Source organism: Hyla sarda, chromosome 5, assembly GCF_029499605.1.
Source record: "Hyla sarda isolate aHylSar1 chromosome 5, aHylSar1.hap1, whole genome shotgun sequence".
Taxonomy (NCBI): Eukaryota; Metazoa; Chordata; class Amphibia; order Anura; family Hylidae; genus Hyla; species Hyla sarda.
Window position 1 is genome coordinate 321,959,430 of NC_079193.1, and position 24,531 is coordinate 321,983,960.

At 43.5% G+C, this 24,531-nt stretch overlaps 1 protein-coding gene across 6 annotated transcripts in view; it reads right to left on the reverse strand.

Moving 5' to 3' along the window:
• Positions 1–24,531, reverse strand: part of CNGB3 (cyclic nucleotide gated channel subunit beta 3) — a 385,692-nt gene that overhangs the window by 293,709 nt on the left and 67,452 nt on the right. Inside the window, exon 1 of one of the 6 annotated variants that reach the window (XM_056522291.1) lies at positions 6,333–6,779. The exons of 1 other annotated variant lie outside the window; for it this stretch is intronic. In XM_056522291.1, the coding sequence (XP_056378266.1) occupies positions 6,333–6,410 (78 nt within the window). In that variant the 5' untranslated portion in view covers positions 6,411–6,779. Of the gene's footprint in view, positions 1–6,332; positions 6,787–24,531 lie in introns of those variants that run through there. 4 more of the 6 variants (XM_056522292.1, XM_056522296.1, XM_056522298.1 and 1 more) reach the window with 4 other exon arrangements.

The following is a 24,531-nucleotide window of genomic DNA, read 5'->3' on the forward strand; positions in this document are numbered from 1 at the left end:
GGCGAAGCCCAAAAACCTTTGTATGGCTCGGAGTCCAGTGGGGCGTGGCCAATCCAAAACCGCCGAGAGCTTGGCGGGGTCCATTTGAAGTCCTTGAGCAGAAATAATGTAACCCAAGAAAGGCAAGGAGGACTGCTCAAAAAGACATTTTTCGATCTTGGCGTATAGACGATTTCTCCTCAGGCGGGTAAGCACTTGTCGCACATGGACCCGGTGTTGGTCCAGGTCGGAGGAGAAGACAAGGATGTCATCCAAGTATACGACCGCACAGGAGTAGAGTAAGTTAACGAATTCCTGGAAGACGGCTGGTGCATTACCAATTCCTATCGTTGACGAATTCCTGGAAGACGGCTGGTGCATTACAGAGGACGAAGGGCATCACCAGGTACTCAAAGTGACCGTCTCTTGTGTTAAAGGCGGTCTTCCACTCGTCACCCTCCTGGATGCAGACCAAATTATAGGCCCCTCGAAGATCCAATTTGGTGAAAATCTTGGCCCCACGTAGGCGATCAAATAACTCTGAGATTAGGGGCAGAGGGTAAAGGTTCTTAATGGTGATTTTATTGAGTCCTCTGTAGTCTATGCAAGGGCGGAGGGAACCATCCTTCTTAGTCACGAAGAAGAAACCAGCCCCAGCAGGAGAAGAAGACTTCCTTATGAATCCTCTCTGTAGGTTTTCACGAATATATTCGGACATGGCAAGCGTCTCTGGAGGTGAGAGAGGATAAATTCTACCCCGGGGTGGCATAGAACCATGCATAAGGTCGATAGGACAATCATAGGGTCAATGAGGAGGAAGGACCTAGGCTTGTTTTTTGCAGAAGATAGCCGCAAAGCAATGATAAGGTTTAGGCAGTCCCGGAGGCGGAGAAACTTGCAAAGGACGCTTGACAGGAGCAGGCTTGAGACTCCGGTCTGAACAGCAGGGACCCCATCGCAGGATTTCACCGGAGGACCAGTTCAGAACAGGACTGTGACGTTGTAGCCATGGTAGACCCAGGAGGAGTTCGGAGGAGCAGAAGGGAAGGACTAGGAACTCTAGAGTCTCTGTATGAAAAATTCCAATATCCATCTGCAGTGGCAGGGTACGGAGCTGCACTGTGGCAGAGAGTCTCTCTCCGTTAACCGTAGAAATTAAAAGAGGCTTAGTTAGGCGGACTACCAGAATGCGGTACTTGTCGACCAAGGAGGCGTGAATGAAGTTGCCGGCTGAACCGGAATCCAAGAAGGCTTCAGCGGTGAAGAAGGACTTGGAAGAGAGGAACAACTGCACAGATTTAATGAGACGTGGAGAGGAGGAATCCACACCTAGCAACACCTCTCCCACGTTTACTAGGTGCGAGCGTTTCCCGAATGCGGTGGACGGAGAGGACAGTCTCGCAGGAAGTGCTCAGTACTGGCACAGTACAGACACAGGTTATCATCCCTGCGACGGCTTCCTTCTTGCGGAGTCAGGCATAGCCGATCCACCTGCATGGCTTCCACGGCGGGAGGCCCAGAGAGAGGTTGAGGTGGACGCTGAAAAACGGGAGCCAGACGAGGGTAGCGTCTAAGTTGAGTGTTTCTTTTTTCTAGAAGGAGTTCCTCTCGTCTCTCGGCGAAACGCTTGTCGATTCTAGTGGCCAACAAGATGATGTCACTAAGGGTGAAAGGTAGTTCACGTGCAGCCAGGACATCCTTTACTTCACTGTTAAGTCCCTTCTTAAATGTGCCACAAAGGGCATCATTGTTCCAGTACAGTTCTGAGGCTGGGGTGCAAAACTGAATGGCGTAGTCACCCACGGTAGAGCCTCCCTGGGACAAATTTAGTAAGGCAGCCTCTGCGGAGGTAACCTGGGCAGGTTCCTCAAAAACATTCCGGAACTCTTGACAGAAACTCTGGACGGAGGAGGAGGCAGGATCAGCGTGGTCCCATAGCGGTGTAGCCCAGGCCAGGGCCTTCCCGGAGAGCAGACTGAGGATAAAGCCTACCTTGGCTCTCTCGGAAGGAAACTGCTCAGACAGTAGCTCGAGGTGGAGAGAGCACTGTGACAGGAACCCTCGGCACTGCTTGGGATCTCCGTCATACTTGTCCGGCAGGGATAGGCGGACTCTGGAACCAGTGGCAGCTGCAGGCGGAGGAGATACAGCAGATGCAAGCGGAGGAGCTGGCTGTTGCTGAGACGGCAGGAGCTGCTGCAGCATGGCGGTTAGCTATGCTAGCTGCTGACCTTGCTGGGCCACAATGGAGGTGAGGTCCGCTAGGCTTGGCAGAGGAACATCAGTTTGATCCATGGCCGGATCTTACTGTCATGTACCGGCAGGACTGGTAGTGGATCCTCTTGACCAGAGAGGCGATGGCGCGGGTTGTACCAGAGGACCGGTTCTAAGTGGTTACTGGTTTTCACCAGAGCCCGCCGTAAGGCGGGATGGACTTGCTGCGGTGGTAACCACCAGGTCGTATCCTCCAGTAGCAACTCGACCTCTCTGGCAGCTGATATGGCGTGGTACACAGGGAGCAGGCAGGAGCGTAGTCGGACGTAGCAGAGGTCAGGGCAGGCGGCAAGGGTTCAAAGGTGAGTAGGCGGTAGCAACGGGTTCGGCAACAGGCAAGGCAATACACACAATATGGAACGCTTTCTCAGAGGCACTAGGGCACAAAGATCCGGCAAGGGCAGGAAGGGGCAGGTAACTTTTATGGGGAAGGAGTAGGGAACAATTAGCCAGCGCACCAATCAATGGTGCGCTGGCCCTTTAAATTTGCTGAAGGCGGCGCGCGCGCCCTAGAGAGCGGGGCTGCGCGCGCCGAGAAGCAGAGTGAGTCGGCGTATGGAACGAGGTGCAGGGTGAGTTAGACAGGGACGGGGCGCGTGAGTGGGGACCAGCCACCACGGCAGCCGCGTCCCTGACACAAGGAATCCCGTGCTCCCGGTCGGTATGTCCAAGCGGGAGATGCCGGGATCCCGGGGAGAGGAGGAGAGGATGCGGGCGCTCCGGTCCAGAGGCAGGGATCGGAGCGCTCGCTGTGACAACAGTTAGGTTGTAAGGGTTTTGAGACAGCTCTTTGCTTTTACCCATCATGAGATGTGTCTTGTCAACCTCTTGACAATGAGACATTTTTGTATCCATCAGTTAGGACTGAACCAATGGATATTAATTTGCACTGACAAGGGGTCGGGTTGCTTTTTAATCACTGTTTGCTGTTCTTTTGGCTCTCCAAGCCTTTTTGCACCTAATTTTCTTCATGCATTCAGTACTTTTTCCAAGCATCGTTTCACATTATTACATTTAACTTTCTTAGCGTATTTGTTTTGGTTTCTTTGTATGTATGGATTACTCGGGTTTTTATCAACATCTGGTAAAAATGTCAATAGTACCTTCGAAAATATATTTAGTGAGAAAAATGGTGTTGTGTTCAACATTTATTTCACCTTCTGTATGCTGCTTGCTTTTCTCTGCAGTGTATAAAAAAATGTAATCTGCAAATTTGAAAAATACAAGTGAAGCAAAATATGTCAGTGCTTATATAAAACCAAGTGTGGCCGTGCCTTTTCAGTTTTATGAAGGGTCTAGGATCTAGATCATACCTTTCAAAATGTTTTTATTACAGCACAAACATTTTACAAGGAAAACTATTAAAAGGCTCAAGCAAAAATCACCGAATCCCTATCCTTACTGATATTTCATACTATAAATTACCTCTGTTATAAATGTCCGTCATAAAAATCTTGAAAATCGGCCGTTAAACGGCCATTAGAAAATCCCATTATAGTCTATGGGATTTTTCTAATAGCCGTTTTAACCCGATATCGCCCGTTATTAATAATGGCCGTTATTTTGTAACGGGCGATAGTAACGGGAGAAATAGTGCATGCACTATTTCTTCCATTCATTCGCCCATCACAAAATAGACTATAATGGAATTTTAGGGATTTTCTAATGGCCGTTTAACGGACGATTTTCAAGATTTTTCATGACGGACATTTATAACGGAGGTATTTTTAGAGTGTGAAGGTAGCCCTACCTACTATACAATAAACACTAACCTACTGTATCAGTCTAGTACTTTTTATTACGTGGAGAATCAGTCATAGCAAGGATTTCCTTAACCCAAGGCAAAGATTCTGTATGTTGCCCTATCACTGTGTTTAAATACAGAGTAGCTTGATGGAGCCCCATTGGCAAGTAGCATGTAAGGCACATGCCCCACCAGCCCCATGCTAGCTTAGGCCTTGTGAGTGTATCTTCTTTGGGATCCACTCAACCTACAACTGGAACATTGCTATCATTACTGTCAAGGAAGCGCATTCCATTCTGCCTTTAATTTATCCATCATTACAAGCTGCCTCGAAACAAGAAAGACATGTATACTGGTTCTCACAGTCCTTGTCACTTCAAGTTGATACATTGAGCTAAACATTTCAGTATTCTTCTCTTTAGGCTAAATGCACAAGTCATTAGGCATATAAGTAAAATGTCAGACGTCAAGGACCAAGTCTGGTCCCATAGCTTACAAGAAATTACATAGTACAGTAAAAAAAAAAAAAAAGGCACATATCCATCAAGTGCAACCAAGAAGGGAAGAGATAGATGAAGAAAAGTGTATGGGTGGATGCAGAGGATGGAATGTGATTCTATATTTCTACATGCACATCAATTTTGGTTTGTCCTAAAAATGTATCAAAGCCCTCCACTGTTTTTACTGTGACCAGTTCCTGAGGTAGACTGTTCCAAATATTCACAGTTCCTATGCTAAAGAAGGCTTCTCACCTTTTTTTCTCTAAAAAGAGAGGTGCCCCCTTAGTGTTTTAGGGGGTTTCACCTGGAACAGCTTTTCCCCATATATTTTGTAGGGGCCATTTACATATTTAAATAAGATGATTGCTTAAAGTCTCTTCTTACGACTCTCCTAGCAGCTCCTAATGTATGCATATATAACTGTTGACCAAATGTTCCACTGCCAGACTCCTCTAGTGATAGCTTATTGCTCCAAGAATGAAAGGATCAGACAGTTCAGATTCAACATGCCCAATCCGTCTCTCCTCCGACTTCATGTATCTGGGAGGAGCCAGAAGGCACTCATATACATTATACAGTCGTATAATAAGTTGGTCTTATTGAAATTGTCAAGTTTGGTCAACTTTTCTACAGTCTGTATGGAGACCTTTATTCCAGCAATCCCAATCTAAATGGACAGCATTACACCTGAAATAAGAGCCAGAGTTTCCTCAGCATTAAGAAATATAAAAAAAAGAAAGGCACACAAACAAGGGGCTGTAGGTGCTGTTACTCTTGGATTTATCAGTACTTGTAGGTGAGATGAATGAACAGTAACCTTTTGGCATTGCGCTATTAGAACACTACCTTACACTTTGCATATAACTGTGTGTATGTACAGGGTGGGCCAGTTGAATGGCCCCCAAGGTCTCCCGATCTGACCCCCTTAGACTTTTATCTTTGGGGTCATCTGAAGGCAATTGTCTATGTTGTGAAGATACGTAATGTGCAGCACCTGAAACTATGGATACTGTAAGCCTGTGCTAGCATTTCTCCTGCGGTGTTGCTATCAGTGTGTGAAGAGTGGGAGAAGAGGGTTGCATTGACAATCCAACAAAATGGGCAGCACATTAAACACATTTTATAAGTGGTTAGAAACTTGTAAATAACTCATTAACGAATAAAGTTACGTTAAAACCAAGCACATCATTGTTTTTCTTGTGAAATTCCCAATAAGTTTGATGTGTCACATGACCCTCTTGCTATTGAAAAAACAAAAGTTGGATTCAAAATGTCCGACTTCAAAATGGCCGCCATGGTCACCACCCATCTTGAAAAGTTTCCCCCCCCTTACATATACCAATGTGCCACAAACAGGAAGTTAATATCACCAACCATTCCCATTTTATGAAGGTGTATTCATATAAATGGCCCACCCTGTATAGTTGATGGCTGCCCACTTCCAATAATTCCCACAAGTCTGAGATAGTAACATAAAGCAGATTGGACAGTTAATAAAAATAATAAAGATTTAATAAAACTAAAAATGACAAAACACTGACAGTAATTCATGTATTTGTTTAAAATAGATTCTGGTGCATCTAGCATAGAGACATTTGCTTTTAAGTCCTATTTGTACTGTAGAATATCTTGGCAGAGTATTCACCACAGAAAAAATGTCTCCTTACAATTGTTTCCATATCCAATAAAGTTTATTACACAATAATCAAATTTCCTTTCCCATATCAGAGTGCACAGTAATAAGCATCGGTTGCAGTCTACAAGTCACATTCCTGTAAAATCTATTAAATAATCATGGCATGTCTGCATCTGTAATGGATCTATCACAAACTTACTTGTCCAGGTTCGAGCACCTTTTCTGGTCTCCAAGTGGTGCAGTTGGCGGAGTCATTTATCGTCCTGACAATATCCATGTACAAGACATGGCCATTCCTCAGTCTGTGATGTAGCTCTTAGAATGTGTGAATGCTGGGTCAATCAGATGCGATGCTGGCACTCACACCTCCTTGCTGCATATTTAGATAGGCAGCTCACTCACTACCTGAGTTGCCTGTGACTGTGGTTTCACCAGTGTTTTGTTCCTGCATTATTTTTTTTTCCCCCGAGCATATACTGTAGTGACTTGAGCTCTTTGTGTTCACTGATGATCCTTGCTCTCTGATCTTTTAACCATGCCACTCTTTAGGTTTGACCCTTGCTTCTCCTAGCCTTGCACCTGATTCTGATTTTGTACTGTGCTGCCCTCTTGGTTTCTTTTAACTTTCTGGCCTGTCCCTGGTTAACCTCTTGTCTCCTGATTGTGTACTTTATCAGCCTGTTGCTGACCTGGCCTGTCCTTGACAGCCTGTACACCTAGTCTAGTGTATGGGGTATTGCTCAGTTGGGTGCTGACATCTAGGGCAAATTGTTCAAGTAGTGATGAGTGGCATAGGCCATATTCGAATTCGCAATATTTTGCGAATATATGGACGAATATTCGTCAAATATTCGTGAAATTCGCATATTTGTTATATTCCTTTTTTTGCGCATATGCAAATATATATGCACATATTCGCGAATATTGAGCCCTCGCTTCTTTAATGGTATAGGGAACTATGACTAGTGCATTAACTCTGTGATTTTGTGCCCATTGAAGCCAATAGGCCCATTGTGGTCTATGGGGATCTCACGGCATGTTAAACAGTAAGATAAGCAGGGCTGTCTCGGCAGCACAGTGGAAGGGGAGACCACCACTGGTTTGAATCCTGGTGTGGGACAGAGTGTTACAGTGTTGTGGTTAAACTTTACTTTCCTGGAAAAGCTGCTGAGTTGCCCATAGCAACCAATTAGATTGCTTCTTTCATTTTTCAGAGGCCTTTTCAAAAACGAAAGAAGCAATCTGATTGGTTGCTATGGACAACTGCACAACTCTTCCTCTCCACTCTCCTCTCCACTCTTCCTCTATGGGGGAGATTCATCAAAACCTGCCCAGAGGAAAAGTTTCCGAGTTGCCCATAGCAACCAATCAGATTGCTTCCTTCAATTTTGAAAAGGCCTCTGAAAAATGAAAGAAGCGATCTGATTGGTTGCTATGGGCAACTCAGAAACTTTTCCAGGAAAAGCTGCTGAGTTGCCCATAGCAACCAATCAGATTGCTTCTTTCATTTTGCAGAGGCCTTGTGAAAAATGAAAGAAGCAATATGATTGATTGCTATGGGCAACACAGCAGCTTTTCCAGGAAAGTAAAGTTAAACCACAACACTGTAACACTCTGTCCCACCCCAGGAGTCGAATCAATGGTGGTCTCCCATTCCACTGTGCTGCCAAGATGGTGCGGCTTATCTTACTGTTTTACATGCCATGAGATCCCCATAGACACAATGGGCCTATTGGTTTCAATGGGCAAAAAATCACAGTTAATGCACTAGTCATAGTTCCCTATACCATTAAAGAAGGGAGGGCTCAATATTCACGAAAATGTGCATATGCACAAAAATTTTTGCATATGTATAAAAAAACGAATATTCGTAATTACGAATACATAGTGCTATATTCGTGAATTCGCGAATATGCGACATTTGCAATTAAAATTCGAATTGCGAATATGTTCAAGTAGGTAGAAATAGTTTTTTGGGGCGAGCTCAGATCTGAATTTCTCCCTACCCAATGTGACAGGATCTTGATGTATCATTGGATAATGTTCTATAAAAATTTCAGTTTGGGCCCAACACTTGTGGCCGGATTAAGTTGCACACATAATGAGACATTCCTATGGCCTCTAGTCCTGTGACCTTGCATGCTATGCTTCAATATACTTCCAAAATTGGTGTTTAGCAATGAAATAAGTGATTACAATGAAATGGAATATGAGATTACAGTTTGGTCACCACCACCTTTAGCTTTGAAACCTTTCCAAAAAGACAAGGGAAAGTAAAACAGTGCACACTAGGAGATATAATTAGTATGCTTTCCTTATTTCACTCACAGTTTAAGTGAATTGTTTGTTCTGAAACACAGATACCGGAGTTTAACAAAAAAGAAACAGAAAACAACTTTTGGCAGGCGTACAGTATGTCTTTGACAAAATAGTATACTTTACTGCCGGCCAGGAGCTGTGCAGCAATTGTAAAGTAATTAGAGATGTTTTCAATTCATGTTAGTTGCTTCTGATAGCACATTGGGCAAGCGGCCAATATCATCATTTACGTTCACTGTGACTGTTGCCCCAGTCCTAAATCAAAGTAGGATTCAAGAACACTTTGTTAATACCCTTGAAAAATGTATTCATTTTTACATTGTTTAGAGCTTAGTCGTAATGATCATAGTTTTTTTCAGTACATAATCCTGGTATCCTAAAATAAAAGGTTATCCTTTTTTATTTAAAGGAGTTGATGCATCACAACAACCCCTTTCTATATCGAAACTAACTGCTTTAGGTCTGGCTTCAGGTATCCCTGATCATCATTTCTTATAGCTGGCAGAAGAGAAGATCCTGAAGAATAAACCAAGTGGAAACTTAGCCTAAGAGTGTTCTAAAACAGTAGGTCAGGTTGTCTTCTTTAGACTGACATGTCTATGACAAGTTTACATTATTGTTCCTTTTATTAAGTCATACCCCCCTTTTTACCTAAGTCCCATCCACGTTATGCAGGACCTCCCTTCGATGAGGGTGGCGCAGATCTCCATTCTTTTTTTTAATAATACATAGGCAAACTGCTCCAAAATTCTGGTGCACACAATTTTATTTTCCACTTTGCAGTTCTCCCCACCACTTTAGACCATAGTTAGAGATGAGTGAATTTTTTTGAAAAATTTGATTCGGCTGATTCAATCCAAATAAATTAATTGCAAATCGTGTGTGTTTTTAAGTTTTTTAACTATTTTTTAAAACATTTTTTAGGTGGTACTACTACAGTTTTTTAGGTACAATTTGTTCCATGCTGGGAGTAGTGGTACCTGTACTGATAGAAAGATCGCCCTTGGTTCTGACACCTGTTGCGATCCTCCTACATAATGTATAGATGCGGGCGGCCAGCTGCTCTTCTGCGCGATTCTGCACTATGTTCTCCGATGTGAAGTTCTTCACATCACAGATTCATATTTCTCGCAGAGAGCTGTGATTGGCCAAATGGTTCCAGCCAATCACAACTCTCTGCGTGAAATATGAATAATAGGTGTATATATATATATATATATATATATATATATATATATATATATATACAAAGTCCAGGGTGAGCAGCACCTCAGTAGAAAAAAGACAGTCTGGTGCAGGCAGCCGTAAAGGCCCAGGTCCGGGGCCCACAATAATCCACAAAGAAGTATGGTTGCAGCAGACAGAAGTAGTGATTCAAGGTGGCTTTATTCCAATTTGCTACGTTTCAGCCGCCCATGCAGCCTTTCTCAAGCATAAGTGAACAGTGACCAAGGGGTAGTATATATGTAACATCAATTACAAAATAAATTATACATAATTAGTCATAAAACATCCATAGTAAAATATATACAAAAATAAAGTGCATATAATATAGGGTATGATCTTTATATGTAAACAATAGCCGTCATACATAAAGTGCAAATGTGTACAGTACATTATAGAATACATAAAATACATTAATTAGGTGGAAGTCCAACATGTGCGAGGTGATTAATTAATACATAATACATACAAGAGGGAGGGGTCAAACGAATTCAATAGCACTCACCCAGTATTATCATAAAGCAGCATGTATAATCTGGCGTCCTCGCATTGCGCACACACGAGACCGCGCGGCACAAGTACATCATCACCAGCATTGCGCAACATACAGGACGCGTAATAAACACATACTTCCAGTATCCTAAGTAGGCCAATGAGAGGGCGCCACATACAAATCACGTGGACACACTAGAGGCATAGAGTCTATGAGCATGCGTGCATGGTCAGAACAAACCAACGGCACCATCTTAAAGATGGGCAATCGTAAGGGCAAAATATGAGTAAAGAATAAAAGACCAAAAACAATCTATGGTCATAGTTGTTCATATAGTAGGGACCTGGGACCGCACATCTAACATACTGAATAGAAAAACAGTCATACCGCACTCATTTTAACCCTTACATCCCGTGGGGCTACAACTCCCAGCACAACCTGTCATCTAACACATGTCAGAATTATGTCCCCCTTCAGACCCACCTGGACCAACTGAATGTAATGCAGGGTGGTCTTCCGGGTGGGAGAAGGTCCCACACCTGGGACGGAGGAAATAAAGATCTCTGGGTGGTGCTTAAGAAGTCATACACATATAGAAACATACAGTCATACAGGGTCCACAGAACAGATAAGTATGGTTGAGATTGTTTAATTACAACATGCCAAAAGAGTGTGTGCACATAAACAAACAGTGGCAGTCAATCACAGCCTATGAGATGGGACCCGGAATGTACATAAGACAGAATGTTATATATATATATATATATATATATATATATATATATATATATGTAAAGTAAGGAGTCAGCACTCAAGAGTCCCAGTGCGTCTGCAAGTGTCCAACCAGCGTGCCACCACCGGATAAGGCAATTTCCAACCCGAACAAAGACACAGCAAACTGCAGCGGTGTATGGGTGAACAAAGTGGCTAAAAGTTTATTGCACCAATAAGTACATGCAATGTTTCAGCCAAATAGCCTTGGTCCTTAAGTACCAGGAAGGGAGGGCATACCTGTACGCCCATGGTCCTAAGTGGTTAAAATACATTACTAATAAAAAGTTTAACAAAATGAATTCAAAAAAATATATTATTTTTACATTTATGTTATTGTCGGCTACATTTTTAGGTCCCCGCCGCCCACATAAATTGGTCTCTGTTTAAAAATTTATAAAAATTTTGTTATAGAAAATAAAAATTTCGTTACATTTTTTTACTGCAAAAACTCAGTGGAATCTTAGCCTTAGACTCATAACAAAATGGAGTGAATGAAGAAATTCGTTATTTCGAATCAACTGGAAATTTGAATTCTGTCAGAATCAAATTTTTCATGAAATTCGGAAAGAATTTGGATTAGTCTGATTTGATTTGCTCATCTCTAACCATAGTCCACGCTGTACATCCAAATAATCTTTTGATTCTTCTCCTAAAAGTCTAATTTCTTATAATATTCTCAATGCGAGTTTCGACACTGTGGCGCACATAGAAAAGTACTCAAAACTGCTCATTAATCTAACCGGTGAAAAACTCTCTAGACATTTCCCAAACAACTCCCAGCTTAAGCCCCTCTGCCAGGATATGATACAATGATTAATATGCCGTACACTGTGCGGTATAAAGTCTTGCACAGTTAGACTCCACAAACATGCACCTGCAGCTGCGCTTACTACACACTTTTAATTAACTTCTTTTTTCTTTCGAGAAACCAGACTAATCAAAAAAAGTCTCTAATCAGTGCAATACCATCGTTGTGCCTGGGCACTGTGCCCCCACTTGTCCCTCTTTGGTCTGTTCATTTATATTCTAGAGTTACATCATTTTTACTTCTTCCTCTTAGAGAACATATTGCATTAATGCAACTTTCCTATAATGTTAAGCCAAGATATAACCAAGAGTTTAGCACCAAATTTCTAGGGACCTTGGCTCCACAGATGTTCTTCCACTACTCTAGAATATTTAGAAGGCAGAACATAAAAAAATATTGACCTCAAACCAAAGTTGTGAGATGACACTAATGCCCTTTTCTTAGTCAATGGAAACACTTTACAACATTTCAAAGGTTTCTTTTTCACGTTTTATTTTTTTTCCACATCTGGTGAAAAAAGTGGCACACAGTATATTTTAAAAATTGAAATTAAAATGTTTTTGAGCCATAAGATACAGCCCAAAAAAAGATACATTAACTGCACATAGCCTGACTGTAAAACGTCTGAAACAATTACTGCACCAAGGGGGAGTTTTATCAAAACCTGTCCAGAGGAAAAGTTGATGAGTTGCCCATAGCAACCAATCAGATCGCTTCTTTCATTTTGCAGAGGCCATGTTAAAAATGAAAGAAGCCATCTGATTGGTTGCTATGGGCAAATGGACAACTTTTCCTCTGGACAGGTTTTGCTAAATCTCCCTCCATGAACTTTATCCGGGGCTCTAAAATGTTATGAAATTCCTTCCCCAGCCTTTCAGTTCTATGTCCATGCTGGTACAGTCCAATTTCCTTCCAAACGCTTGATGAGGATGGACCGTTTCCCTAAGGGTTTGCGCTAAATTTCAGCTTTTGTGTTGGCCGGTCCCACTGGACTTTAAAGTGTTATGACAATCATCACTCCCAGGCCTTCCCCTTCCATGTTCGTGCCAACACAGTCACCTAGGTGAGCGCATCGCAGCCGGTTTGAATTATACCGGCTCCCCGCCATTGCGGGTTGCGCACCTCCCGGGATCCTGTGATCGGCACCTAGACCAGCTGACAGTGTCCGGAACCACGGCAAGGACTGTCGTGCCGACATTCTCCTGTTACAGCTGGGAAAGATCACACCCTTTGAGTGACACCCCGTATCGTGGGTCACTCAGTAATACCGTTTTTTTTTTTTTTTTTTTTTTTAAATGTGATACTTCTATTATCTCTATTATTCAGATATTCTCCTGAGGACACTCCTGATTGGAGTAGAAACGCGTTGAGAATTATATTTTCTATTAGAGATGCATGTCTGAATGTGTGTATCTACACATTTGATTCATGATAAATCCACCAGATGGGTGGTGATCCTAACAGATCCTGTGTCGCATGATTTTATTCTTATGTGGGTATGATCACTTGGCACATATTGGTGTGTTTTAGCAAGCATATATTAAAAGTTATGTCTTAAATAGCACTTCCCCTACACCTTATATTGATTTAGAGGTTTTTTTCATATTGTTTATGCTGGGAGGCAAATTGACCCCTTGTAGGTCCATACAGTATTTTACATACTGCTTACATTATGTCTCATCCTAAAATTCACAGAACCATTTACACACATTAGCTACTAAGGCAATAAACCATTGTAGCTTTTGCCTTAGGTGCCAAAATAGATTACTTCTCAGATGTTTTTATTCGCCCACTTTCAGTGAGGAACATTCTGCATTTAATGTCTAGTTATCTTTATTTACTTCCAGCCTTGTTGCTCCACATTATTGGTTTGTATCATTGGGCTTCAGTGTTAAAAATTTACCAAACCAGTTCTATTTTGAACATTTTTTTCCTCCCAAACCCTAAATGGTTCTAATAAGTTGATTGACACCATATTACACCAGCCCTTGTGTAAGTAAGATCAGAAAATTAGATTTTGATCTCCATTGGGAACAGAACTGTGCATGATTACAAAATGGGTACAGAATAAAAGTAATGTTGATCCGAAATAGATAGGAGGGCAGCCAATTTTAGCAGCTGAAATGTGCAATCTGATTATATTAACTGACACGTTTAGGATTAATCTTCTACATGAATATTACTATGAACCTCCAATGTAATCTGTACAACGCTATGCAGTGGTTGGGTAGCCCTTATATAGTAATTATATAGTAATACATACTCACACTCAGCTCTGCTGCATATACACACTCACACACTCAACTCTGCTGCATACACACTCACACACTCAGCTCTGCTGCATATACACAATCACACACTCAGCTCTGCTGCATATACACACTCACACACTCAGCTCTACTACATACACACACTCAGCTCTGCTGCATACACAATATCACACACTCAGATCTGCTTCATACACACACTCAGCTTTGCTGCATACGCACTCACAAACTCAGCTCTACTGCATACACACTCACAAACTCAGTTCTGCTGCATACACAATCACACACTCAGCTCTGCTGCATATATACACTCACACACTCAGCTCTGATGCATATACACACTCACACACTCAGCTTTGCTGCATACACACTCACACACTCAGCTCTGCTGCATATACACAATCACACACTCAGCTCTGCTGCATACACACACACAGCTCTGCTACATACACACACTCACACACTCAGCTCTGCTGCATACACACACTCACACACTCAGCTCTGCTGCATACACACACTCACACACACACTCAGCTCTGCTGCATGCACACACTCACACACACACTCAGCTCTGCTGCATGCACACACTCACTCAGCTCTGCTACATACACACACTCACGCACTCAGCTCTGCTTTATACACACACTCACACACTCAGCTCTGCTACATACACACAATCACGCATATACATAGGGGAAAATGTATAAATGTTGGTGTAGGTAGAAGTTTTTTGTAGATCGTTTTGCTTAATCTAAATTTGATGCAATTGCACCAAATTTACCATACTGCCACACACTACACCCCCTGAATATAATACTACCACACACTGTACCCCCTGATTATAATACTGCCACCCCCTGAATATAATACTGCCACATACTGTACCCCTGAATATAATACTACCACACACTGTGCCCCTGAATTTACTACCACTCACTGCACCCTCTGATTATAATACTACCACACATTGCACCCCCTGAATATAATACTGCCACACACTGTGCCCCTGAATATAATACTACCACACACTGTTCCCCTGAATATAATACTGCCACACACTGTACCCCTGAATATGATACTACCACACACTGCATCCCCTGATTATAATACTGCCACACACTGTGCCCCTGAATATAATACTGCCACACACTGTGCCCCTGAATATAATACTGTCACACACTGTACCCCTGAATATAATACTGCCACAGACTGTACCCCTGAATATACTACCACACACTGCACCCCCTGATTATACTACTGCCACACACTGTACCCCTGAATATAATACTGCCACACACTGAGCCCCTGAATATAATACTGCCACACACTGTGCCCCTGAATATAATACTGTCACACACTGTACCCCTGAATATAATACTGCCACAGACTGTACCCCTGAATATACTACCACACACTGCACCCCCTGATTATACTACTGCCACACACTGTACCCCTGAATATAATACTGCCACACGCTGTACCCCTGAATATAATACTGCCACAGACTGTACCCCTGAATATACTACCACACACTGCACCCCCTGATTATAATACTGCCACACACTGTACCCCTGAATATAATACTGCCCCAGACTGTACCCCTGAATATACTACCACACACTGCACCCCCTGATTATAATACTGCCACACACTGTACCCCTGAATATAATACTGCCACACACTGAGCCCCTGGTATATTACTGCCACACACTGGGCCCCTGGTATATTACTAACACACACTGTGCCCCTGAATGTAAAACTTCCACACACTGTACCCTCTGAATATAATAATGCCACCCACTGTACCTCTGGTATATTACTGCCACACACTGTACCCCTGTAAATAATTATGCCTGTACCCCTGAATATAATGCTGTCACGCACTGGGCACCTGGTATATTACTGCCACATACTATTCCCCTGCAATATTACTGCCATACGCTATGCCCCTAAACAAATTTTCGACAAACACTGTGTGCCCTGTACCGACTAATTGTACCTCTGTGTCCCAAATAATTGATGCCACTGTGTCCCCAGAATTAATTATGCCACTGTGCCCCAGAGTTATTTATGCCACTGTGCCCCCAGAATTTATTATGTCAGTGTGCCCCAAGAATTAATTATGCCACTGTGCCCCAGAATTAATTATGCCACTGTGCCCCAGAGTTATTTATGCCACTGTGCCCACAGAATTAATTATGCCACTGTGCCCCCGGAAATAATTATGCCACTATTAACCCCTTAACGCATATAGACGTTTATGAACGTCCATAAGCGTCTCCTGAGGTATGACGCCAGCTCAGCAGGTGAGCGCGCATCATTCCTTGTGGGTCCCTGTTGCTATAAGCAACCAGGACCCGTGGCTAATGCCGGACATCGCCGATCGGGCTGATGTCTGGCATTAACTCTTTATATGTGGCGATCAAAGTTGATCGCCAAGTCTAAAGTAAAAGTAAAAGCTTCCCGGCAGCTCAGTCGGGCTGATCGGGACCATCGCGGTAAAATCACGATGTCCCTATCAGCTAGGATGCAGCAGAAGGGTGCCTTACCTGCCCTTCCTCCTGCGCGTCAGATCGGCGATTGATTGCTCCAAGCCTGAAATACAGCAATGGCAGTGATCAGAGTATTGAATCAATGTACTGCATGTTATAGTCCCCTTTGGGAGATATAAAATTGCAAAAAAAGTGAAAAAGTAAAAGTTAAGAAAGATCATTAAACCCCTTCCCTAATAAAAGTTTGAGTCACCCCCCTATTCCCAATAAAAAAAAAACTATGTAAATAAAAATAAACATATGTGGTATTGCTGCTTGCATAAATGTCCGAACTATAAAAATAAATCAATAATTAAACCGCATGGTCAATGGCGTACGTGCAAAAAAATTTCCAAATAGCATATTTTTGGTCACTTTTTATACCATAAAAAATGAATAAAAAGTGATTAAAAAGTCTGATCAAAACAAAAATGGTACCGATAAAAACTTCAGATCACAGCGCAAAAAATGAGCCCTCATAGCACCCCGTACATCGAGAAATAAAAAAGTTATAGGGGTCAGAATAGGACAATTTTAAACGTATACATTTTCCTGCATGTAGTTATGATTTTTTTCAGAAGTAATACAAATTCAAACCTATATAAGTAGGGTTTCATTTTAACCGTATGGACCTACAGAATAATGATAAGGTGTAATTTTTACTGAAAAATGTACGGCGTAGAAACGGAAGCCCCCAAAATGACAAAATTGCATTTTTTCTTCCATTTTGTCGCACAATGATTTTTTTTTCCGTTTCGCCATAGATTTTGGGGTAAAATGACTGATGTCATTACAAAGTAGAATTGGTGGTGCAAAAAATAAGCCATCATATGGATTTTTAGGTGCAAAATTGAAAGTGTTATTATTTATAGAAGGTGATGTGGAAAAAACGAAAATGCAAAAACTGAAAAACCCTCCGTCCTTAAGGGGTTAAGGATGCCACTGTGCCACACAAAATTAATGATACCGCTGTACCCCCAGAATTAGTGATGCCACTGTGCTCCCAGAATTAGTGATGCTATTGTGTCCCCAGAATTAGGGATGCCACTGTGCCCCCAGAATTAGGGATGCCACTGTGCCCTCAGAATTAGTGATGCCGTTGTACCCCCAGAATTATTGATAAGGCTGTGCCCCCAGAATTAATGATGCTGCTGTGCCCCCAGAATTAATTATGCTGCTGTGCCCCCAGAATTAATGATGCTGCTGTGCCACCAGAATTAATGATGCCACTGTGCCCTCAGAATTAATGATGACACTGTGCTCTCCCCATCCATCCATCCATCCATCCACAGTCTCCTCACACACACATTCCCCATCCTTCCATCCATGCATGGGTCTCCTCACCTCCCCCCCTCTTTCTTCTCACTTCTCCACCAGCCAGTACGCTCACCCTCCAGTGCAGCTGGTAAAATGTGAGGTAGCGCGGAGGGTGCTGTTTCTATGCTCCTGTGTGCACTGCCGGTGATCTGTGGGGGAACCTGTCAGGGGCTTGGAGCAGACGTGCGCGTCTGCTCCCAGCAGCCCCTGACCTGTCCGGCCCTGCACACATTTTTAAAGAGCCCGCCCTGGGGATGAAGGTAATGGACCTGCTATGGCAGCATAATGTATAGCGCTGTCAGCGCTGCTCCCCCTGCACACCTTATAGGTAGCGATTTAACCCCAGACTCGCTGCTAATTGTTGCGCTGCAGCAGCGCTTCCGCTGCCCTGACAGTGCTCTAACTACCAGTGCGGGGACCTGACATGTTTTGCGGCCTGTTCCCCCGGCTGGGGCTGGGTTTTCTAAACAGTAGGTACGCCACTGTTCATTTGTATCGGAGTCTTAAATACACCTATACAAATGAATAGGGGGAGATCCGGCCGGAGGTCCAGAAGACTGGTGGCCACGGTCCGGATCTGGACCGCGTTCCACCAGTTGAGTACCCCTGGTATAGCATATACATATACAGGGTGAAGAGCATCACTACTTACCTCCGCCGGCTGTATAGTATACAGGGGTGCATAGTGTACCCATGTATACTATACAGGAGCCCAGCAGGGAAAGAGTTAACCAACGCTGCTGCTGAGCAGTTCTGGGTTGTCTTTGTGCACTATATTGTATATACAGCTGTCTATAGATGACTGTATATACAGAATACAGTAGGCAGACGTCAACAATTGGAAGCTCCGTGTTTAGGAACACCCCAGGGGAGAGCACCAAAATGTACTATCCTTTTTTTTTGTTTTTTTTCTTCTCATTTTAGATACGTGAATGCGGAGGACTACATCATATTTGGTATACTGCGATGATGAACAGTGTTTTTTTTTAACTGTCAATAAAAGGGTTAACGGGGGCTGTGGGGGAGTGTTTTTTTTAATGACATTTTTTTAATGACACAATGTGTTGTGTTTTTTATATTTGAATTTTCAGGCTTAGAAGTAGAAGTCATCTTGCAGACAGAATCTATTACTAAGCCGGGGCTTAGCGTTAGCCCTAAAAGCAGTTAATGCTAACCACCAATTATTACTCCCGCACCACTGCCATAGGGGTTCTGGGAAGAGCCAGTACCAACAGGCCTGGGGTGTCAAAAATGACGCTCCTGGGCCTAGGCGGTAACAGGCTGACGTTATTTAGGCTGGGGAGGGCCAGTAACAATGATCCTTGCCCACCCTGGTATCATCAGGTTGTTGCTGCCTGGTTGGTACCTGGTTGATACTGAAAAAATGGGGGAACCAAACATGTTTTTTTATTTATTTATTAAAAAAAATGCATAGTGTTTCCCCTATTTTCAGTATCAGCCAGATGCCAACCAAGCAGCAACAGTCTGACGTTACCAGGGTTGGTGAGGACCATTGTTACTGGCCCTCCCCAGCCTAAATAAAAACTCTAGCCTGTTACCGCCTAGGCCCAGGAACGCCATTTTGGACGCTCAGGGCCTGTTGGTACCTGGCAACCCTGTGGCGGTGGGTACCTGGGTAATAATTGGAGGTTAGCGTTAGCTGATTTTGGGGCTAACGCTAAGCCCCGGCTTAGTAACGGATTCCCTCTTTAAGACAGCTTCCACTGCTAAGCCTGAAAATTCAATTATAAAAACACCACACATTGAAAAAAAAAAATTCATTGAACAAAACACTCCTCCACAGCCCTCGTTAACCATTTTATTGAAATAAAATAAGGCTGGTCTGACGTATTCCTCCGCATTCAGGTATCTGAAATGAGAAGAAAAGAAAAACAAGAAATATGGGCTAGTACATTTTTTGCGCTCTCCCCTGGGGAGAGGGCACATAATGCAGTGTGTTCCTAAACAGGGAGCCTCCAATTGTTGCTAAACTGCAACTCCCATCATGGGAGCTGTAGTTAAGCAACAGCTGGAGTCTCCCTGTTTGGGAACACATTGCCAGAAAGGCTCTGTTGCCATTATGCAAAACGCATAATGAGAACAGAGTCAGGCCTGAACAGTGTAGCTCTGCCCCTAATGACATCATCACTAGGGGCGGAGCAGTAAAGGTCGCAGGGGGTCTCAGGAGTGAGACCCCCTTTCAATCTGTCCCTCTGCCCTTGGACTACTACTCGGTCAGACTCGGTCCCATGATGGTAGAAGTTGTAGTACCGCAGCGCTGAGGGATGGCACTTGCACATCTCCTGGCTGCGGGACTTTTAGGACTACTACTCCCATGATGGGAGTTATAGTACAGGGGCTGAGGTGCAGATAGCAGCAGGTCATTCTGCTGAGACCCACTGCGATCCGCATTTATTAAGTTAACAAGGCGGCGGCACATGTGGCTTCACTGCGCTCTCTGACGGCTCCAGGCGGGGAATACTGTATGTGCTGCAATAATTCATAATTCCCATCGCCGGGAGACTGGAGCTCTGATTGGTGAATAGCTTTTCACCAATCATAGCTCCCGTCTCCCGGCAGCGGGGATTATGAATTATGACAGTGTATACAGCAGCCTGGAGTCAGCGGGGAAAGCAGTGACCTGCTGCGATCTGCACCTCAGCCCCTACACTATAACTCCCATCATGGACAGACTCTGTCCATGATAGGAGTAGTAGTCCTACAATTCCCGCAGCCGGGGGATGTGCAAGTGCCATCCCTCTGCGCTGTGGTACTACAACTACTCCCATCATGGGACAGACTCTGTCCATGATGGGAGTTATAGTCCAGAGACCTGCTGCGATCTGCATTTATTAACTGTAAAAGCCGGCGACACATGCGGCTACACTGCGCTCCCTGCCGGCTCCTGTATACGCTGTAACATTTTATAATCCCCGCCGGGAGACGGGAGCTCTGATTGGTGAATAGCTCTTCAAAAAATAGCTATTCACAAAAAAATCTACGTCCCATAGCTATTCACAAGAAAAGAAAAATGTACGTCTTATGCAAATCTATGGGGAATGTATGTTCCGGCATAACTTCTGTACAGCAGGAGATATTTCAATAATACCTGGTACACATATTACTTATATGTCAAATAAAAATACATGATAGTTAAATTAACCCTTACCATATGTGGGACTTCCAGTACCTTACTTCACAAGCTCCGCTCTGCATCTCCTGGTTAATGTGTTAGTCTGGCTTGCAAGCCACACCCTATCTCACAAAGACATGCCCACTGTTTAAGCCCCACCCATTACCCTTTTTGTGCCTCGGTCTGGCTTGCAAATCACACCCAGTCCCACAAAGCCACGTCCCCTTCTATTTTCAGCTTACAATATCTTCATCACAAATCTCACCTGAGGACAGGATATGAGGATGGGATATGAGGTCGGGATAGGAGGTTGGGATATGAGGATGGACATAAGGACAGGATATGAGGATGGAACATAAGGATGGGATATGAGGATGGCATATGAGGATGGGACATAAGGATGGGATATGATGTAGGGATATGAGGTTGGGATATAAGGATGGGACATAAGGACGGGACAAAATTATGAGAAATGAGGACGGGATATGAGGAGGTCGGGATATGAGGTCAGGATATGAGGTCAGGATATGAGGACAGAATATGAGGTCGGGATATAAGGAGGAGATATGTGGACTGGATATGAGGATGGGACATAAGGACGGGATATGAAGACGGGATATGAGGTAGGGATATGAGCTCGGTATATGAGGACGGGATATGAGGTTGGGATATGAGGTCGGGATATGAGGTTGGGATATGAGGACGGGATATGAGGTTGGGATATGAGGACAGGATATGGGGTTGGGATATGACAACAACATATAAGGATGGGATATGAAGTCAAAAGCTTCCTCCTTTGTTGATTTTCCTCCCCAACAAGGATTAGGAAGGAAAAACCGGGCAACGCCGGGTACTCAGCCAGTTATTAGATAAATGGAGGAGAAATGGACAGTCCCTGCAGATTTTTTGGCTCCACATCAATCTAACTCTGTGAACTGAACCACCCAAGGCTTTACTTTTAATTTGTGAGTTTTCAGGAGAAAATGACTGTATTTATAGTTTTTTGAAAAATAATTTAACCAATCATTTTGTCCCAATACTCTGCTCACTGCGTGAATTACAATTTCTGTCCTTTGAAATTTTTTTTAAGTGATGCTTTTATGGATATTTATTTTTAGAAATACAATAACACTGTATTTTTCTGATGGTTTAAATTCAACAATAAAGTCTGTGCTCTTCATTGGGGAACAAAGGCTTGAATAGAATCCATGGAATTTGCAGGTGGGGATGTGCAGATGTGTATATTAATGCCTGATAAAGATGCTGCGAAAATGACATTTTAAGTGCCGAAATTTCTTGAAATGAACATGGACAAACAGTTTGTCATATATCCTGTTCTTGTAGAGGCAAGGAAAGAGAATGTGACCCAAAAAAACCCCTCTCCTTCCTTCAGTCTCACCAAAACATGGAATCCTCTAAAGAAAATTATGAAGGATAAATATTCCTCTAGAGAACTGAGCAGGGTGCTAAAAAGACTAATGTGAAGATTTAGCAAAACAGATTGCCTGTTTAATTTATAAAAAGGCCTCTGAAAAATGATAGAAACGATCTGATTGGTTGCTATCGGCAACTAGTCAATTTTTTCTCTGCACATGTTTTCAAAAATCTTCTCCTATAACTACTGTAATGCCCCACAAGTGTGGACCCACTGTGCCACAAGTGTCAGCTGGCCAGGCAGGCAGAAGGGGCAAACTAACACTAAAGATAGCATCTGAAGCAGCAGAGCTGACTATGTATTTATTAGCAGAGCAGATGCTGTGAAAACAACTGGCCAAGATGACTGCAGGTGAAGGCTGGCTGAAAAAACAGAAATGAGTTCAACAGTCCATGTTCATAAACAGCAGAGGTAGGTCAGTTTCCAGGGGATTAGGCAAAGTCCAGTAGACAGGCAAAATCAGAAACGCAGGATTGACAGACAGACGGACAAGCTTCAGAAACTTTTGCTGAGACATCAGGCCACAGGGGGAGTAGGTTTATATAGGCAGTGCCAGGCAGGGAGTGGAGGGAGATCCATTAGTGAGTGCACACTGTCTGTACAAGATTAAGCCAGTGCTCGCACACGGACCCTAGAGAACAGAGCAGGAACTGCAGTAGGAGACACTCAGAGGAGAGAGACCAGGAAGCACAGCAGATACAGTGGTCCCTCAACATACGATGGTAATTCTTTCCAAACGAGCCATCGTTTGTCAAATCCATCGTATGTTGAGGGATTCGTGCAATGTAAAGTATAGGAAGCTGTACTCACCTGTCCCCACTGCTCGCGATGGTGTCCCTGCCGCTCGCGATGGTGACCCCGGGCCTTTGCTGGGCTCTCCTGGTCTTCTCCGGTCCTCTGCTGTCTTCTCCGCTCCTCTCCTGGTCTTCTCCGGTCCTCCGCTGTCTTCCGCAAGGCCTTACCTGGCCTGCGTTGCGACGTCATTACGCCGCTGCGTACACCATTCCTATTGGATGACGTGCGCAGCAGTGTATTGACGTCATCGGAGAGGGCCGAGAAGACGCCGGAAGACCAGCGCTGGACCTAGAGGGCACCCCGGAGCATCGTGGAGGCTTAAGCATTTTGCGCTGCCGGATAGCAGGTAATGCGATGGCCCCGACATAAAAAAGCATCGTATGTCGATGCTGACATCGACATGCGATGGCCTCTGAGAGGCCATCGTATGTCGATTTGATCATATGTCGGGGCCATCGTAGGTCGGGGGGTCACTGTACATGGCACAGAGGATCACACCTGGCGCTGGTAAGAATCAGGACACATGGTACGCTGATGGTTGCCAACTAGCAGCGTTTCAACTACTCAAAGTAGCAGCTAGGACTCCTGTTATGTTCTACCTTCCAGAACACAGAGAAAGGAGTTTCTCCCATTATGGAAACATCTTCTCTCTCTATGTCAATAAATCACAAATTATTATCACACACATGGAACTGGGGCTATGGAGTCACATGACCTGTGCTATTATGTAATTCTTACATCACCAACGTATTGGGAATTTTTTTTCCCATTAAATAGTGATTACATTTATTATTTGGTGTTGTACTTTGTATGAAACATACACACTCATTGGCCACTGTATTAGATACACCAGTTAAATTGCTTGGTAACACAAATCAGGCAATCACATGGCAACTACACAGTGCATTTAGGCATGCAGCAAAGGTCAAGACATTTCAAACCAGGCATCAGTAGGGGCAGGAAAGGAGATATAAGTGACTTTGAACTTGACATGGTTGTTGGGGCCAGATGGGCTGGTCTGAGTATTTCAGAAACTGCTGATCTACTGGGATATTGATGCACAACCATCTCTAGGGTCTATGGAGAATGGTCCAAAAAAAATATCCAGTGAGGACAAAAATTTCAGAGGAGAATGGACAGCACTTGTTCAAGATTGAAAAAAGGCAAAAGTAACTCAAATAAGCACTCCTTTCAACCAAGGTATGCAGAATACCATCTTTGAACATACAACAACTTAAACCATGAAGCAGATGGGCTACAGCAGCAGAAGTTCATACTGGGTACCACTCCTGGCAGCTACCA